Below are 17,788 nucleotides of genomic sequence, written 5' to 3'. Positions count from 1 at the left end.
ACAAAAAAAACAAAAACAAAAACAACAATAAAACCTAAAACTAAAACTTACATTGTCTCAGAGGATTAAATGGCACCACCACCTATTACCCAAGTCAAATAAATAGGATTCACCCTTGATAGCAGACTTCTTTCAACCTCCACATTCAATCTATCAGAAATTTCTATTGACTTTACCTCTGAAATATCAAAACTGATTTGAATCCCTCATTTTTCCATTTCAACGATCAACCTTCAAGCCCAGGATACCATTGTGTCATGTCTATGTTCCTGCAACAGCATCTTGCTTTGTATCTCTCCATTCCACTGTGGTTAAATTGTTTTTCCAAAAGAAAAATCCAACTGTGGCCTCAACCTGACCGCCACAACTAAAATACTTCAGTGGTTTTCATGTGCCCAGTGAACAAAATATAAATTCTGGAACGTAGTCTATGAGTTCTAATTTCTATGTTCTATGTTCTAACTTCATGTATCTATGATATATCTAAATGTTCTCTAGATTTCTCCTTTCTCTCTTGCTTTCCCAGTCTCTATTCTTTTTTTTTTTTTTTTTTTTTTTTGAGATGGAGTCTCGCTATGTCACCCAGGCTGGAGTGCAGTGGCGCAAACTCGGCTCACTGCAACTCCCAGGTTCAAGCGATTCTTCTGCCTCAGCCCCTAAGCATCTGGGACTACAGGTGTGTCCCACCACACCCAGCTAATTTTTGTATTTTTACTAGAGACAGGGTTTCACCATATTGGCCAGGATGGCCTCGAACTCCTGACCTTGTGATCTACCCACCTTGGACTACCACAGTGCTGAGGTTACAAGCGTGAGCCACCACGCCCGTCCCCAACCTCTATTCTTAAACACACTAAACTGCCTTCAGCTCCTGAAGTGGGTCATGCTTCTCTACGCTTCAGATTTTCTGTATTTATTGGTCCTTCTGCCTGGAATGCAGGAGGGCAATGACTCCTGTTCACCATTTAGGACTCGACCAATATAAGCATCAATAGAGAAACTTTTAGTCACCCCACTAATTTACATCCCCTATTTTAACTTTCTATATACACTATGATTTATGTCAAGACATGTTTTCATGAACAGATTTTACTTATATAATTTTATAATTATTTGACTATCCTTATATGTCTCATTATGCTACAGGCTTAATGAAGGTAAGACTATGACTGATTTTCTCACCACAGTATCCCCAGCAATTAACACAGTGCCTAGATCAGTGTAGATGCTCATTAAAAATTGTTTGGATAGTAGAATGATGGGCATCATTGTTTTATTTTTATTATTATTTTTAAAATCTATCTGCTACAGACATCTAATTTATATAACAGCAGATATCTAATTTGTCCAGAATTGTATCCCCTATTCCTAGCACAGATCCTGGTCTATAGAAGAACTCAATGATTTGTAATGAATGGATTAAATTGGATTCTCTCCATGTACCTTTTAGCTCAGTATAGAATAGCATTATACTTTTTAAATAGTCACAAAGCTCAAAACTTGAAGTCACTCTAGATTGATTTCTTTCCTTAACGTTCACTTATTCAATTAACCATGCAAACACACAACACGTCTGTTCTACAGCCGAAAACCTGTAGAATCTCCCTTAGCCTGTTTTTTTTAATTCCCACTGACTTGGATCCAGGCTCACATTATCTTTCATATGAATTATCAAAGTAACTACTTCTGTAGCCTCCTATCTCATGTCTTGTTCCCTCTAATCTCTGCATTACTCATATGTCTGAGCCATCTTTCTATCCTGAATATCCAATATTAATATTTCCCATTTAGCATCCTATATTGGCATATTAATATGCCTGGTCCAATGAATCATTAGTATCATAGAAAAAATAACATTCAGTATAAAAATCAGGATGCAGAACACATTTCAATCAGATCATAATTTTGCTAAATAAAAAAAATAATGTGTCTACACATAGGGGCATGTACAAGAAGGAGGAAGGGGAAGAATGATTATAAACCAAATGCAAAGTGTAGGTATTCCTGGATGGTATAATTATAGGTGAATCCTATTTTATATAATATTATACATTTTCTACACTGAGTAAATATTCCTGTTTCCATTTTACCAAGGAAAATAAAAGATCATTTAAAATTCTTTGACTCCTGTGGCATCTTAAAGACAATTTAAATCCCAAAACATAATTAAATGTGTACTCATGTGCTGCATAATGATGTTTTTGTAAACAAAAGACTTAATATATGATAGCGGTCCCATAAGATTATGACACTGTATTTTCACTGTACCTTTTCCTATGCTTAGATATTTTTACATAGACAAATATGTACCATTGTGTTACAGTTGCTTCCAGTATTCAATACTGTAGCATGCTGTACAGGTTTGTAACTTATTGCTTCTAGGTTATAAACCTACACTACACTCCATATAGCCTACATGTGTAGCAGGCTATACCATCTAAGTTTGTGTAAATACACTCTATAATGTCCAAGCAATGACAAAATCGCCTAACCATGCATTTCTCAGAGGATATTCCCATTGTTAAATGATGAATGACTGTATTAGCAAATAATTATTAACAGAAAAACAGTAAACCCATTAGCCAAGATTAGGTGGACAGATTATAACACATGTGTATATGTTCCCATATTTTACATTCCTTCATGACAATGCACTAATCCAAGTATCTGAATAAAATTAATCACTATTTCATGCTGTTCCACATAGAATATAATGTTTGTAAATTAACTCAAGACCAACAGTTTCTTTGCCTTCTGAACAAATTTGAAACATCTGTTCCAGGTCTGTGTTCATGTGCAATTTTTGAATTTAGATACTGTATTAGTCTGTTCTCATGTGGCTACGGAGAAATACCAAAGACTTGGTAATTTATGAAGAAAAGAGGTTTAACTGACTCAACAGTTCTGCATTGCTGGAGAGGCCTCAGGAAACTTACAAACATGGCGGAAGGGAAAGCAACATGACCTACTTCGTATGGTGGCAGGAGAGAGAAGAATGAGAATCAAGCAAATAGAGAAGCCTGATATAAAACCGTCAGATCTCTTGAGAACTCACTCACTATCAAGAGAATAATATGGGGGAAACCACCTCTGTGCTTCAACCAGGATTCTACCTGGTCCTGCCCTTGACACATGGGGATTATTACAATTCAAGGTGAGATTTGGGTAGGAACACATAGCTATACCATATCATTCCACCATGGTCTTCCCAAAGCTCATTTTCTCACATTTCAAAACACAATTATGCCCTTCTGACAGTCCCCCAAAGTCTTAACTCATTCCAATATTAACCCAAAAGTCCAAGTCCAAAGTCTCATTTGAAACAAGGTTAGTCTCTTCCACCTATGAGCCTGTAAAATCAAAAGGAAGTTAGTTACTTCCTAGATACAATGGGGGTATAAGCATTGGGTAAATTACACCCATTCCAAATGAAAGCAATTGGCCAAAACAAAGGGGCTACAGGCCCCATCCAAGTCTGAAATCCAATAGGCCAGTCATTAAACCTTAAAGTTCCAAAATGATCCCCTTTAACTCATGTCTCACATCCAGGACACACTGATGCAAGAGGTGAGCTCCCGTGACCTTGGGCAGCTCCACCCCATGGCTTTGCAGGGTACGGCCCCTCTTCCAGCTGCTTTCATGGCTAGGGTTGGTTGTCTGCAGGTTTTCCAGGTGCACAGTGCAAGCTGCCAGTGGATCTACCAATCTGGAGTCTGGAGGAATGCAGCCCTTTTTTCACAGCTCCACGAGGCAGTGCCCCAGTGGGAACTCTGTATAGGGCTCCAATCCCACATTTCCCTTCCACATTGCCCTAGCAGAGGTTCTCCATGAGGACTCTGCCCCTGCACCAGATTTCTGCTTGGAGCTCCAGGCATTTCCACACATCCTCTGAAATCTAGGTGAAGGTTCTCAAACCCTAATTCTTGTCTTCTGCAACCTACAGGACCAACAAGAATAGTATGGAGGAAACCACTCCCATGATTCAATTATCTCAACCTGGTCCAATCCTTGACACGTGGGGATTACAACAATTCAAGGTGAGATTTGCATGGGGACACACAGCCAAACCATATCAGGTACTCTCATATCTCTAGGTTTTTGTTACATCCTTTCTGTTCCCTGACTGTATCGCTTTGCTTTCAAATAGTTCCTTGATTCTTCTCTGTGCTCCAACAATACAATAAGTGATCTTCTTTTATAAAACATTTTACTAAATGCTGCAATTATGCATGAGTCTCCAGTATTCTGTGACTTTCTTGGGAACAAAATGCTGTCTGTGTCAATTTGGATTCCCATTATTTTGAGAAATACCTGAATAAGTTTGATGCTGAATAACTTGAATAAGTAATTGAATCAATTTAATAGCCAAAAATCATGTTTTTGATAAGAACAATTAATAGATCTTGTGTGAATGTATATGTATATACATACATAAATACAATTGTAAGCAATTTAAAGTAATGAACAATTATGGAATAATGTCAGTTATTATTTTAAAACACTCAGTGTTCAAAATTAGGTGAAAAGGGCCAAAAAGTTTCTCTCAATAAAAGATGGGTCTTGACAAAGTCAAGAATTTGGATTGGAATTTTTGTTTATTTTATCTTCTTTGGGTGACTGAAGGTTAGTTTAAAAAGGGAAAGGAAAACGGATAATTGTTACTCTTTCACTACCAGTTCTATACAACTGTTAAATCATCTTCAATGTCTTTATTAACTTTAAGAAAATTACATTTACACACTCTAATATTAAACATATGTTTATGCAAAATTTTAAAAATTTTGCGGGACTTGTAACCCAGGATATTATTGCTAAGGATAATCATGGCATCCCATGATGGAATGGTCTTTATGTTACTTCAGTACACAGGTATTTTATATTTTCGTTATGGTGAACTTATTTTCTTTTTATAAGAACTTATTTTCTTATTTTCTTTGTGGATTCCAATGTTTGAAAGGTTTACCTACTGTTATGAGCTATGGCTACTTTTTATATTTTAATATCGTTTCAGATTTTACCTGTGCTAATAATACTGTAACATTAAACATTTTCACTGCCATTGTTGGTGAAGGTGCAAATAAATAAGTAGTCAGGGACTTTCTCCTGGCTCACAGAGTTTGGATGTCACTATATTCTCAAGGTCCAAGGTCCATCACACAATAATTTAGTTAATTAGCTAATTCATGCACTGTAACTACCTATACTGTGACTGCAGTAAATGTTGGAAATACCAACCACGCTTCCTGAAATCCTAATGTGTTCAATAACCAGTCAAAACTTAAGCCAAATTGCTCTATCCACAACAAAATACACTTTGATATTTCTTTTAATCACTAGATATGGTGCCTGTGAGCCTTTTGAAAATCGTTTCGTTGTTTAATGGCTAGTTAGAAGTCTAGCACAGCAGGTTGGAAACCACAACTATATAGTAGTGTGCCAGTTTATATCATTCTTTTATTTAAGAAAAAAATAATTTTCTAGTTTAAGAATTTATTAAACACAGAAATATATATTCAACCAGCTGAAGCCAAGAACATTCTTTTATATAATTATATAACCTTAAAAATATGTATACACACTTGCACATACATATGTACATACATAAAAGGTTAAATAAAAGATTGAGAAAAAAACAAAACCCTCCCCTATTATTTGGGAGCCTTGTAGGTGGGAATAGTTCCCTGAAACACTAAAATTGTGTCACTCTATTTACAGAAGTCACTAAACATTTATTCACATCACTGTGAACATGATATTGCCTGAAAACTGGAGAGAATTAGAAGGCAATACGGTTAGGAAAAACTGCAATGAGAGTTAAAAGAGAGAGAAAGAAACAAAGTCACCTTTTACTCTTTAACTTATTTATTTATTTATTCATTTATTTATTTATTCATTTATTTTTGGAGATGGATTCTTGCTCTGTCACCTAGTCTGGAGTGCAGTGGCATGATCTTGGCTCACTGCAACCTCCATCTCCTGGGTTCCAGCGATTATCTTGCCTCAGCCTCCTGAGTAGCTGGAACTACAGGCATGTGCCACCATGCCCAGCTAATTTTTTTGAATTTTTAGTAGAAAAAATTCTAACCATGTTAGCCAGGATGGTTTCCATCTCCTGATACTCCTATAACTTTTAAAGTCACTAGTTGTTTAGAGTAAGAGGGCGTCTTTAACATATGAACATATGTTACCTTTCTCTGTGAAATAAAGGAATTAGAATATAACACATGAGATCCTTTTAATATTTAGCATTTTAAGACTCTCTGGATTAAAAATAAATTATACTCTTTAAATTATCTGTTGGATGGGATACTGAAGAAAGCAAACATTGAATATATGAGAGAGGAAAACAGTAAATTTTACTTACTTATAAAACCTTGACTCTTCCATCATTCCAAGCTGGTTTAATAATTTAAATGAAAAAGAGCCATCCATCATAGTTTTATCCGGAACAATTATACTGAGAACGAAATAATAGGCTACAAAATAAAAATGTAGAATGCAACTCACATTATTTTTTAATTTTTTGGTTTTGGTACATATTCAAATATATATATGTGTGTGTGTGTATAAATATGTGTGAGTATGTATAGATAGATATGTAATCTAGGCTCATATTACATACACAAATAATGTTATTGAGAGGACTCATTTGGTAAATGGGTAATATATTTTACCTTTTGTTTGTCAATTTTTGATTACTCTTAAACATGAGAGATGAAAAAGCCTGCCAGCCAGTAATGGTTACGGTGAAGTATTGAACAAATAGCTCCTAAATACTAGCTGGTCTGAAAACCAAAACTTTCCAGAAATTAGGCCAATTAAGCAACTTTTACTTTTCAATAGCAGATCTAAGGTAAATATAAGATTTCTTAATTATCTGATTAATAGTACCAGCTATTGCTTGCCAAACGTAATTCCTAATTTCACTGGCTGTTCAAGAATGACTGTGAAATATATATATATATATGGTAAGTTCATAGTATTTCTTATTCAAATTGCCTTTACTAAACTTCGGTAGAGTATATCTTTCACAGGCAAGGATGCTGAACTCACTTCTATATGTTGCCAGGCCTGTACAGGAAATTTTGACTATGGGAGTTATCCCAAGTTTGGTGCACCCACCTCCTAGAACACAACGGATTTATAATTAGATTTTCCCCATTTCTGACACAAGAGGTATAAATAAGCACTTCTCACTTTGAAGTTACTTCACAGCCTTAGGCAAGGTACTTTGATTCACCTTGCCCATAAAAATGGGCATTCAGGCTTACTCAGATGATTTCTGACAGCATAGAATATTGAGATGTTACAGATTAAGCCACCCTCCCACTATAAGTACATGGAAATGCTACGTATACAATCCATGTTTCAATATGCAACCAACTCAGAAGAAGGAAGGGGAAGTGTCAGAAAGCAGAAACAAAGATAAATTAGCACCAAGGCCAGAAGAACTGAAGCCCTGGACCCCTCTGGGACTTCAGAGCCTGTTGTGGCATGAAGATGGAGGCTGAAGTGTCAACCTCCAAGCAGGAACAGGAGACATGATGTTAAAGGACAAAGCTGAAATGGAGCTCCCTGCACAGAGCCATGACCCTTATAATTGAAATTCCCTGACCCACCATTGAAACAGGAACTAGGAAAATTCTTCCTACTTTTTCAGTGTGAGTATTAGGTGAAAACATAAATTGTTTCTTGAGATTAAATAAAACTCCAGGTAACATGAAATTTAAGTTTACACTAGTTACATGTTAAAAGACCCCCACAAATTTACATTAAAATGCTTCAGGATTGTGGTAATACGGTTCTGAAAAAAGGAAATCTGACTTGCTCTGAAAGGAAACTTTGAAGAAGAGCTGATTTCTGAGAGTTTTCTATATCAAAGATAGACATGAATCTCTATTTTGAAATAGCACAAATAGTTTTTTTTTTTAAATTAGTTTTTAATCCAGACTTGAACAAACCATTGAGACTGGAAAATAACAATATAAAAAAAATAAATCAATGAATACATTCAGTCTGATGAAATGATAGATTATCTTCATGGAAAAATTAGATTGAAGATAAATGAAAAAAAATGTATCTGAAAACAAGAGAATTCATATTTTCAATGTGCTGAGCATATAAACTTTCAATATAGAATTCTGTCCTAAACTATCTTTTCATTCCTGAGTGAGGGAAGGATAAGGACATTTTCAGGAAAGACAAAAAAAGAAAAAGAAAAAGGAAAAAGAAACAGACTGAGAGAGACTACTATTGAAAAGCTACTACTAGGATATACCTCAGCAAGAAAATAGTTAAACCCAGAAGGAAGGAGTTGAATGAGAGGATAAGACAAAATGTAGACAACTGAAATTGGTAACTATAAGGAAGTATTTGATGATACTATTTATAATTAATATGTATTATTAAATGAGAAACGGAAGTAAACTGCTACAGGATATAATATTGAAGATAGAAAAGAAGAAAAAATTCAAAGGCTCTATGAGGCAACTTGTAGCTGTGACAGAGTCCGATAGAAGTTTGTGAAGCAAGATCTATATTCATGTATAAATGCATAAAAAGCAAAAAAATAAGTTAGTTGCTGAGAAAATATGATAGCCCTGAAAGTTTTACGCAACTAAAAATCATAGCCTTAGAATATCTAAAGCCAACACCTAACAGGGGAACTGCCTGCTAAAATAAAAGATTTAAATAGAACTCAGATTTTGACACAAGAGATACAATGTCCAGGATATGATCAAAAATTGCCCAAAATACCAAGAACAAAGAAAATCACAACATTGTTAAGAAAATTACCTGATGCTAACCCTGAGATAAATTCAATGCTGAGATTATCTGACATTTATTTTAAAGGAGCCATCACAATAATGATTCAAAGTTAACATGTCTCTTGAAAAAATGAGAAAAGAATTAAAACTTCAGCAAAGAAAAAAGTTGTAAAAGAAAAAATGAAATTACAGAAGCAAAGGTGGCTCCATCATGCAGTGAATAGTGTGTTGGACTTCTAAAATTACAGAAACAAAAAATACAATTGCAGATACAAAACTCACAGGATATACTCAATAGTGAGTGGAGATAATAAAAGAAAAAATCAGTGAACTTGAGGGCCAATCAATCTTAATGACAGAGAGAAAAAGATGGAGAAAAACAAATGAACAAAGCCTCAGGGATCTGTGGGACTATAATAAAAGATGTAATATTTGTGCTATTAGAGTGTCAGAAAGAGAAGAGAGTATGGGGCTGTGACATGATGGCTGAAAACTTTCTAAATTTGGTGGAAAAAAAACAACACAGATTGAAAAAGCTAAGTGAACCTGAAATATAAAAAACCTCATGAAATTCTAACCAAGACACATCATAATAAAACTGCAAAAGTAAAAACAAAGAAATAAAAGTCTTGAAAGCAGCCAGAAGGAAATGATGCATTACCTACAGAACACCAACTTGAATCATATGGATTTCACATCTGAAAGTCATAGAGGTCAAAAGAAAATTTTACATTTTTCAAGTGCTGAAAGAAAATAACTGCCAACCTCAAATCTTACATCCAACAAAACTGTCCTTTGAGAATGAAGGGGAAATAGAGTATTCTCAGACAAAGAAACAGTAACAAACAAATCTCACTGGCAGAATTATCCTTAGAGATTGTCAGAAGTAATTTCTTCACACAGAAAGGAATTGCTGAAATAATCGTGAATCACTATGAAAAAAGAATGAACAATGGGAAAAGAATAAATATGGGTACATACAATAGGTATTTTTTCTCATTGATTTTGTAAATGTTAAGGAATGAAACAAAAACTATTACACAATCTGATATTCAAAATCATGATAATTAAAAATGGGGAATGTAAATGGGCCTACATGGAAGTGAGGTTTCCACATTTTACTTGAAATGGTTAAATGTTGGAATCACTAAACAGTGATAAATAATGTATGCATATTGTAATTGTTGTAGGCCTCCCCAAATATATCCTTGTCCTAATCCCTGGAACCTACAAGTATGTTATCTTATATAGCAAAGGATAATTAAGATTGCAAATAAAATTAGAGTTGCTAACCAGCTGTTCTTAAAATAGTGACATTATATTGAATTACCCAGGTGGACCTAATGTAATCACAAGGGGCCTTAAAAGAGGAAGAGGAAGACAAAAGAAGAGAATCAGAAAAAGAGACATGGTACAGAAGAAGGGTCAAAATGATATAACATGAAGACTCAGTCCACTAACGTGAATGAAAAGGCCACAAGCCAAGGAATGCGAACGATTTCTAGAGCTGGAAAAGTTAAGAAAGTATATTCTCCCCTGAGCCTCCAGAAAGGAATGCACTTGCTAACACCTTGACTTTAGCACAGTGACATCTGTATTAGACTGCTGGACTACCGAACTTTAAGATAATACATTTGTGTTGTTTTAAGCCACCAAATTTGTGGTAATTTGTTAGGGTCATTATAGGAAATCAATATACATTTTGATACAAACGATGTGATAAAGCTATAAAAAACATATACAAGTGGACAAGTGGCTTCTAAATTAGAAATGAGAAGAAGCTGGGAGAATTGTTAGGAACATAATAGGAAAACCTAGATTTCCTTGAATAAACTGTTAGTAGAAATGTACTAGTAAGGACACAGGAGGAAATAAGGAACATGGCAGAGAAAATCCACATTGCAAAAAGGCTGTTGGTGAAAAATATGGATGTCTAATGAAATGAATAAGGATGTTAATCTTGCTGTTGTTGAGGACTCAGACGGAAATTAGAAATATATTATTGGAAACTGGTAGAAAAAGAATCCTTACTACATCATGGCAGGTAGCTTAGTGGAATTACGTACTGCAATTTATGTGGAAAGCAGAAATTGTAAATGAAGAAATCAGAAATTGAACCAAGCGGATTTATAAGTCAGGGGTTGAAAGTGTGGCCAGATTTCTCCTTGGTGCTCATCGTGAATTGTGTGAGGAAAGACAGAAATTGAGATGAAACTGTTAAATTAAAAGAACCCTGACTCACTGATTTGGGAAATCCTCAGCCTAGCGAGTTTACTAAAGATGCTCAAGTTAAGTAATTTATTATTGGGAAATGAAGCTCTAGAGAAAAAGCTGAAGGTATAGCTGGGACAACCTTTTCCCTCAGAAAGATTTTTAAAATCAGAGCATTTAGTCACACAAAAGGGTCTTTGAAAATATTAGGCATATAACTCACAGATTCCTTTAGCCATCCCAGCAGAGGCCAATAATAGAGGCAGGATCATCTAGGAACGATATGGAGGAGTCTCTTTTTTAATGAATGACTCTCTGTGACATATACAGAGATCCACCAGACTTTGGTGAAGGTTATAGTGGTATAAATAGTGCCAACTTGCACTACAAGCAACAGAGTATAAAATGAGGGAAAGTTTTGAGTCCTGGAAAATTTCTACAAACAAGAAGCAAGATGAAAAAATTACTCAGATGCAAGCATATGCTACCATTTATACATTTAAAAAAGAAGGGGGTGAAAGAGAGAGAGAAGGACTCTAAGAGATCAACATGTAAAGCCATGAACCCAGGGAGCAGAGCCAAGAACCACAGGGAATTCTTCCCAGGTCTTCAAATCAAATGGAGCTTGCCTGGCTGAATTTAAAAACTGCATAGAGTGTTGACTCTATTTTTCTTCTACTTTTCTTCTCTTTGAACAAGAATGCCTATAACTGTCTCATCATTGTATTTGAGGAGGAGGTAACTTGATTCCTGAGATTCACAGGTTCACAGATGAAGAAAAATTATGTCCAAGTACTTATATCCACAGCTTTAGCCAAATCTGATTTAGATGAATTAGACAACAAGATTTAGATCTTTGTACCTGTTGAATTTAGAGGAGATTTTTTTTTTTTTACTTTAAGTTGATGCTGTAGTGACTTGATGATGTCTGAGATCAGCCAACAAAATATTATATTATACCCAAAAATGCAGAATACACATGTATTGCCAGTACCCATGTAGCATGAGCCGAAAGCAATCAATCCTTTACTACTAAAAATACCTCAGGACGTTGTTAAAAATTTTATACAGTTTGATTTCTAGCCATAATAAAATTAAACTAAAGATCAGTAACAGAAAGACAAAAGGAAAATTTCTAAACAGTGGAAATTAAACAGCATGCTTATAAATAACCCATGGTCAAAGAAGAGTTCTCTAAAAAATACATAGAACAGAATAAAAAAGATACAATATATCAAAACACATAAGACACAGCTCAAGCAGTACTGAGAGGAAATTTCATAGACTAAATGATTACATTAGAAATGAAGAAATATCTCAGGCCAATAGTTTGTTTCTGCTTCAAGAAAATAGAAAAAGAACAAAATAAACCAAAACAGAGTAGAAGAAAAGATGTGTGTGTAGAAATATATATATGCGTGTGTGTGTGTGTGTATATATATATATACACACACAGAGAGAGAGAATAAAGCAGAAATTAATGAAATTTAATAAAAGAACATTATAGAAAATTAAACAAAAATCTGATTCTTGAATAAAAAACAATAAAATTGATAAACCGTGTTGTCTAGCAAGACAGACAAAATAAAAAGAACCAAGACACAAATCACTGTTAGGAATAAAACAAAAGGCATTATTAAAGATAATGCAATCATTAAAAAGATAATTTTAAAAACCTGCTGCTCATAATTCAACACCTTAAAATAAATGGACCAATTCCCCAAAAACTACAAACTACAAAACTTCAACCAAGCTGAAACAGATAATCCAAGTAGTCCTAAAATTATTAAATAAATTAAATTTGTAGTAAAACTTCCTCCCCAAAAATCTCCAGACCCAAATGGTTTCACTGGAAAATTCTGCCAAACATTTAAAGAATTAACAGAAATCTTGCATGATCTCTTCCAGAACAGACAATAGAGAAGGGATAACTTGCTCACTTTTTTTTTTATGACGTTGTATTACTATAGTAATATGAATACACTATTACTCTTATGCCAAAACCAGACAAAGACAATAAGAAAGGAACACTACTAACACATATCTCTTATGGACTTAGAAAAATTCTCAACAAAATATTAACAACTGAAATTCAACAATGTATTTAAAAAATATGCACTAAGACCAAGTAGAATTTATTACTGGAATGCAAAGCTTGTTCAACATTCTAGAATCAATTAATGTAGTTCAACATATCAACAAACTAAAGAAAAAATTATATGATCATATCAATTATGCATAAAAAGCATATGGCAAAATCCAACACATATTTATGAGGTAAAATTCTTGGCAAGTTAGGAATAGAGGGGAACTAACTCAATTTCATAGTGTACCTCCAAAAAAATCTATAAGTCACATCACACTTTAATAGCAAAAGATTGGATTTTTTTTTTCTCTAAGGCAAAGGTATCTGTGCTTACTACTGTTATTCAAAATAGTACTGGAAGTTCTAGCCATTGCAATAAATAGATTTAAAGAAATTAAATGCAAACAGATTGTAATAGAAGAAATAAGGGCATTCTTACTTGCAGAAAACATAATTGCTTACATAGAAAATTCCAATGAATCTATTTTTTTAACCTAGAAACAATAAATGAATTCAGCAAGGTCCCAAGAAACAAATTCAACACAAAAGATGCAATCTCATTTCTATATACTAACAATGAATGTGGAGATACCAAAATTTAGAAATACATTTTAGAATTACTCCCCAAAATGAATATGTGATATAAACATAAAAAAAGATGCACAGGATCTGTATGTTGAAAATTATAAAGTGCTGACTGAAAAAATCAAAGAATCAAAGTATATGGAAAGACATATCATATTCATGAATTAGAATATTCAGCATGGTAAAGATACCAGCTTTCCCCAAATTGAAAAATATGTTTAATGTAATTTCTGTTGAAACATCAGGCAAATTTTTGCAGATATAGACAAGGTTATGCTAAAATTTATATTGAAATGCACATACACTAGAAGATCTAAAATAATCATGATGAAGAATGAAGAGGAAATAATCAGTCTACTTGACATTAATGCTTACTATATAGCTACACTAATTAAATGCTATGTGGTACTAGAAAAAGAAATGAACACATACATAAATGAAAAAAGTATATAGATCAAAATATAGACCCAACACAAACAGATACAAAAAATATGTCAATAAATATATCGATACATATTGATATCTATATTATATATCTCTATCTACAGAGATACATTTTAACCAATTGTTGATAAAGATGCAAAAGCACTTAATAAAAGAGAACCTGTCAACAAATGATGCTGGAGCTATAAAAAAACTAAATAGAAATAGATTTCAGATGTAAATGTAACACATAGAACTATATTATTTTTAGAAAAAAAGTTATAGGAGAAAACTCTCAGGACCTAGGGCTCAACACAGAGTTCTTAGACTTGACACCTAAAGCATGATACATACCTAAAAGAAAATAATGATCAATTACTCCTCATCAAAACTAATACTTTTTCTCTGCCAATGCTTTTGTGAAACAGAATAAAAAGACAAGTTACAAACTGTAAGAAAATATTTGTAGATCAAATATTGACAAGGACTAGTTTAGAAATTATATAAAGAATTATCAAAAGTCAACAGCTTAGAAAAAAAGCCCAATTGAAAAATGTCCAAAAGACATGAATACACATTTTAGCAAAGGTGGATAAGTAGAAGAAATAGTCAACATTCATAGTCATCAGGGCAATGAATACTAAAACCACTGAAGTATCACTGCATGCTTGTCAGAATGCATAAGAATTTTTAAAATAATGGCACCAAATTAAAAAAAAAATCAGAAAAATTAGATCACTTATATTTTAATTGGGATAATGTAAAGAGGTACAGTCACTCCAAAAAAAAAAAAGGTCAAATTTTTTCAAAGCTAAATGTGCAATTAGTTTCTGTTCCAGCAATAACACTCCTGGGAATTTATGACAGATAATGAAGACATATTCACACAAAAACTAATACACAATATTCAAGCACCTTTATTTGTCATAGCCAAAGTCTAAAACATCCCAGCTGCTCTTCAACAGGTGACTGGTTAAACAAATGGTGGTACATCCCATATCTATGGAAATGTATATGTATATTCCATATAGTATCTATATATAGATATATATCCCTATAGATATATATATGTAATATATAGTTATACATAATATATTAATATATGTACATAGTAATGTATCTTTATCTATAGATATAGATCTATTATATATGATATATAATATAGATGTTATATATGTATATTATATATACATGGATATATCTATATATTACATATATAGAAATAGATCTATATAGATATCGATAATATATAGATGCAATATAGATATATATTATATATAATTATGTATATTAATATAATATAGATATATAATATAGAGATATATGTACCCTCTCTCTCTCTCTCTCTCTCTCTCTCTCTATATATATATATATATAATCTCACTCAGCATAATTCCCTGGAGGTTCATCCCTGTAGCATGTATCAATGATTCACTCTACCTTTAGTCACTGAGTAGTATTCCATGGGAATATATCTCTATCCCTAAGGATAGATAGATAGATCGATATATATTGATATCTATATCATATCTCTGGATATATTACTATGGAATACTACTCAGTGACTAAAAGTATAGTGAATCATTGATACATGCTACAGGGATGAACCTCCAGGGAATTATGCCGAATGAAAAAATAAGTCAATTAAAAAGGTTACATGTTGGATGATTCTCTTTATATAACAATCTTGAAATAACAAAGTTCTAGAAATGTATGAATGGATGCCAGGGATTGGAAACCAACAGGTGGGGGATGGGGTATGTAGTTATAAAGGCACAACACAAAGATTCCTTGGGGTGATAAACTGTTCAGCATCTTCACTGTGGTGGTAGAATCAGGGCCCTATAAATGTGACTATTTTGTATGGAGCCAAATACACATATAGTCACACACACAGGCAGGTGTATAGGGAAATCCGATTAAGATGGGTGGATTGTACCAATGTCTACTACTCTATGGCACTGCAAAATGTTATCATTTAAGGAAACTAAAGTATATACTATCTCTGTGTATTATTTCTTATGTCTACATGTAAATCTAAAATTAACTCAGTAAGATTAACTCAATAAAATTTTTAATTTGAAAAATGGACAGCTCCAATTCTGTTTGATAGGACATATCACTAATGTTTGAAGAATAATATATTGAAGTTGGTAGTGACTGTGACTGGAAGACATTAAAAATGACTGACCTAAAATATTTTATGAGAATCTATTTTAAGTACTTATCTCTCAGTAATCAAAACTAATGACAGTAATTCAAAACTTCCTCCATAAGATTCTTCACATAAAAGGACTCATTTTATTTGCAAACCACTTCTAGTTTTTCATTTCCAAACAGAATAATTTTGCTTTAATACTTCCTTACAAAGCTAATGATTTATTATATTTCTATGAGATTCTCTCTTGTTCTACAAGTTTTCTCCTCTTGTCTAACTCTGAATGTATTATGAGGATTACTACTTTCTTGTCCTTTTTAATATTTATATATTAATAATCTAGTTTTGATTTTCAAATGTGTGTTCATACTATATATATACATTTATATATGGCTCCTTAATATGTTATATGCCAAAATAACTCTAGAGGTGAAAAGGGCAATATGCAAATTTAGGATGAAGGAGTGCAACCTTGATTGTTTCTTTGCGAAAATATTACCCAAGCATCTCTCCATTTTATCTAAAAAAAGATCAAGTCCTTAGTTGAATTTGTCCCATTGGCTATAGCAAATTTTAAATTTGCCTGAAAGAACATGATGGAATTTGAGTGGGTGCAAAGAACACTTTGAATCAAATGTAGATTAGTGTAAAAAAACTAAAAATTTGTTTATTTGTTAAAAGTGTTAACTTACTACAGAATGGATATATGCCACTAGTATCCAAAAACACAGTGGTCCTAACAGGTCCTCCTTTCATCCTTTCTTTCAAAACATCTTTAAGTAGCTTGGCTTGATAACCTGAGATTTGAGAAACAGAACATTAGAAATTGGATTTCCATCAAATAACAAAAATGTCAAATCACTAAAGTAACTAAAAGATCAGTGTGTATAATCATCATCATGATCGTCGTGGATTTTGATAGCTTAAAAAGCATTTTTTCAAATAATGCAGCATTCCGTTTATTTTAATTACAATAACAACTCTTAAATTCAGGATTCACAAATAAATCTGCTCCCTCAAAATCTTATCAGAGCTTAGCATACTCCATTCATATGGCTATAGTCCATTTGTAGAAGTTTTACTGTTATAAATTCAGAATTTTACATGTAATTCTTTCTAATAAATTCTTTCTAATAAATTCAGCAGAGTAAATTGACTACATAAAACTTAAACATACAATATAGCTCCATGAGTATAGCTCCCTAATTCTCCAATACGTATAATACATACAGATATGGCATGCGTGTGCATATGTTATATATATTATATATATATACAGTATAGGTATACTTTACATGTACTATATATTGTGCATATAATATACATATTTCAGATAAATATATTATGTGTACATGTAGAATATTTATTTTAATATGTTGATATATTGATAAAAATTACTTATAAAATAAACTTTATATTAATATATATTTAATATGCTTCATGTATTTCTTTGTTCCCAGATTGCTACCTCCAAATTTGAGATTTGAATATGGTAGAAAGAATAGTAAATTAAGAATTCAGAGGTTTTACTCAAGTTCTAACTTATGCCTTTACGTA

At 33.0% G+C, this 17,788-nt stretch overlaps 1 protein-coding gene across 6 annotated transcripts in view; it reads right to left on the bottom strand.

The window, feature by feature from the left end:
* LIPI (lipase I) overlaps nt 1-17,788 on the bottom strand; it is a 117,823-nt gene that overhangs the window by 59,762 nt on the left and 40,273 nt on the right. For 4 of the 6 annotated variants that reach the window (XM_023227510.2, XM_023227512.2, XM_023227513.1 and 1 more), the window contains 2 exons: nt 16,924-17,028; nt 6,365-6,476 (listed from right to left, as the gene is read on the bottom strand). In XM_023227510.2, the coding sequence (XP_023083278.1) occupies nt 6,365-6,476; nt 16,924-17,028 (217 nt within the window). The remainder of the gene's footprint in view (nt 1-6,364; nt 6,477-16,923; nt 17,029-17,788) is intronic. The other 2 variants (XM_023227511.2, XM_023227515.2) reach the window with 2 other exon arrangements.

This window comes from Piliocolobus tephrosceles, chromosome 19 (genome assembly GCF_002776525.5).
Source record: "Piliocolobus tephrosceles isolate RC106 chromosome 19, ASM277652v3, whole genome shotgun sequence".
Lineage (NCBI taxonomy): Eukaryota > Metazoa > Chordata > Mammalia > Primates > Cercopithecidae > Piliocolobus > Piliocolobus tephrosceles.
The sequence above is the reverse complement of the archived record's forward strand: the minus strand, read 5'-3'. Positions and strand labels throughout refer to the sequence as shown.